The sequence below is a fragment of the Aplysia californica genome, unplaced genomic scaffold (assembly GCF_000002075.1).
Source record: "Aplysia californica isolate F4 #8 unplaced genomic scaffold, AplCal3.0 scaffold00825, whole genome shotgun sequence".
NCBI lineage: Eukaryota > Metazoa > Mollusca > Gastropoda > Aplysiida > Aplysiidae > Aplysia > Aplysia californica.
The window spans coordinates 259,067-261,642 of NW_004798095.1; the positions used below are offsets into that span (position 1 = coordinate 259,067).

General features: G+C 43.7%; 1 protein-coding gene across 1 annotated transcript in view; it reads left to right on the forward strand.

Annotated features, from left to right (window-relative positions):
* The window catches only part of LOC101857520 (receptor-type tyrosine-protein phosphatase H), a gene marked incomplete at its 5' end in the record, with an annotated part of 52,076 nt that overhangs the window by 39,200 nt on the left and 10,300 nt on the right, over positions 1-2,576 (forward strand). The window contains 2 exon segments of the mRNA XM_013088884.2: positions 282-452; positions 1,109-1,246. Of these exon segments, the coding sequence (XP_012944338.1) occupies positions 282-452; positions 1,109-1,246 (309 nt within the window).

Sequence of the window (2,576 nt, forward strand, 5' to 3'; positions counted from 1 at the left end):
CAGTAATGGGTACCTGACTTCGAGTTGGGGAAGTAAAGGCGGCGTGGAAAGGAACTGGCCACCCTACCACAATAAACCGTAGGCACAGGAAGTTGACTCACTAACAAGGCAATCCCCAATGTCCGGATCGGATAAGGGTTTTTTGTTTTGTTTTAGTAGAGGTTTTACGGCGCTCGCAATTGCATAAGGTCATATGAGCGACATCGGATGCGGGAACAACTTTGCTTTACTCCATGGCACAGCCTCGAAAACAGCAGCTGCTGGTCTTTCTACTCTTACAGCTCCACCTTCTTTGACAAACCTTGTGGATGTTCCTCCTACGGCGTCCACCGGAGATCTGAATGAGCGGACGTTCCACGTGACTCTGTGTGCCTCCTGTTTACTTGACAACTCAAACGGGGAGGTGGTGGAATTTGGCTTGTTGGTGTGTCAGGAAGCCTTCTGTGACAAAGGTGATTTTTAAAAAAAATTATATACGAATATTATATATTTTTATAAGACGTCATCAGATCCAAGGGTCTAGTTTAAAGCTTGTTTGCCGTGATGTTGTATTGATTTTTTTTTAGAAGGGGAAGTGGTGGGGGCCCGGCGGTATGAAAGCTTTTCCTGACGTCGTAATTTTTGCTTTAAGTGTTGTTGCTGCTGTTGTTGTTGTGGTTGTTGTTGTAGTTGTTTTCATCATCATCATCATCATCATCATCATCATCATCATCATCATCATCATCATCATTCTGGTGATGGGTAGACAAACTGGAAAATGTAGCTACGAGAACTTTTATTTCAATTATTTCTTCCAAATTCAGGGTACTCACAACTTTCTTTATAAACTGCTCAGAACCCATACTCCTAACGACGTCTTACAGCTTGTTTCGTCGAATTTTCATTTTAAAATTTGTTTTTATTTATTTATTTATTTAATTTTTGTCTCTCTGAAGCAGATACAATGTAATACATACTATGCAACTCTCACTAGATTCCTGTCTTTTTCTTTTCTCTGACTAATTTCACTGTGAAATATTGTACCCCCTCCACCCCATCCCACATTTACCCCACCCCCTCCCCTCCCGCCCACTTTTCCCACTCCACACACACCCTTTGGACGTTTCAGGAGTTCCCCAACTGGACAACTGGCATCATTTCGTGACCGGGGTCTCCACCTGGTCCCAGGCTAGAAGGTCAGGGTTCAGAACTGTCTACCGGGCCACGGACGAGGAATGGGAGGCCCAAGTGCGATCACTGGTCAAAGGTTTGTATATTATATCGGCATGTTTTCCTATCTTTTTTGTCTGTCCTACTAATTGCCGTCCGGAGCCTTATTTTTGTTTTTCATTTTGCCTTACAATGTTTTTGGGTAAGTTTTTGTTTGTTAACAAAACTGGTCTAAAATCGTAAAACTGGACAGAATTGACCTTTTGGTGAGGACAGCTGATTTCTTATGACCCGGAAGATGGACGAAGCAGACCAACAATCTCTGATCGTTTATTTTTCGTTTCGCAGTTTAGAAATTGTAGACCCAGCCTTTGTTTTTGTGTCCTCTCCCAACTTGCCACCCCCCCCCCCCTCCATTTCTCGCCCCATCCAAGTGTAAAAGGGGTAGATCTACCAACTAAAGACAGTAAGGGTTTTGTGAATGTAAGGTAGGTGGTTCGCACGTAACACGCACCTGTAAGAGATGACGGCCTCCGAACGGCTCCTGGCGGCAATTAGTAGGACTCCTTTTTCTGCATGTTTTCGTTTTGCTCTTTTATCTACTCTACCACACAATCAGGTGTCTAGTACTATTTCGGTGTTTAGAAACATAGGTCATCTTGTTGTTGTGTTTGTTTGTTTGTATGTTGTTATTATATTTGTTTCTGTGGTTGTTGTTTTGTGTGTGTGTGTGTGTGTGTGTGTGTGTGTGTGTGTGTGTGTGTGTGTGTGTGTGTGGTAGCCTATCCGTTCGAAATGTTTGGTGCCCACAAGAGCATGCTCTTCGCCAGGGCCACCGCCTCTCTTGGATAGCGGGTGAATCAGTTCAACCTCCCTGAATCCTCCCCCAAAGTAATTATTATGCCACCGCAGGACCTCCGTGGTGGGGCATCTCTGCAGCCAGTGCTCCAAATCTTGGGGCTCCACGCTGCACTATGCACAGATTGGGTCCGATGTTTTGTCTATTCTATTTTTGTAGACCCGCAGCCCATAGAAGTGACCGGTCTTGATTTTTGCCAGTAATTTGAGTCTTCCGTTTTAAGGAAATTGCCCTGTATATTTCTATATTTCTTTCGTCAGCGTGTGGGATTTCGGAAGGTCTTTGTGATCAGTTGTTGTTGTTTTGTTTTTGCTTTTGTTTGGATGCTGCTGCTTTTAATTCAACAGCCCCTGGGGGCTTTCAGCCTTCAGCTAATAAGAGGTGGAGATTGTTCCCAATACAGGCGGATTATGAGGTGTTGTCTTATAAGTTAGTTTTGCCCTTGTATTTTGTTTGGGTGGGGTTTTCCTTTTGTTTGCCTTAATGCTAGTTTGTTTTGTTTTTATTGTTTTCTTTTGCTTTGTTTAGTTGGTTTATTTTTGGAGGGGGCTGGGGTGGAAAGAGGGGG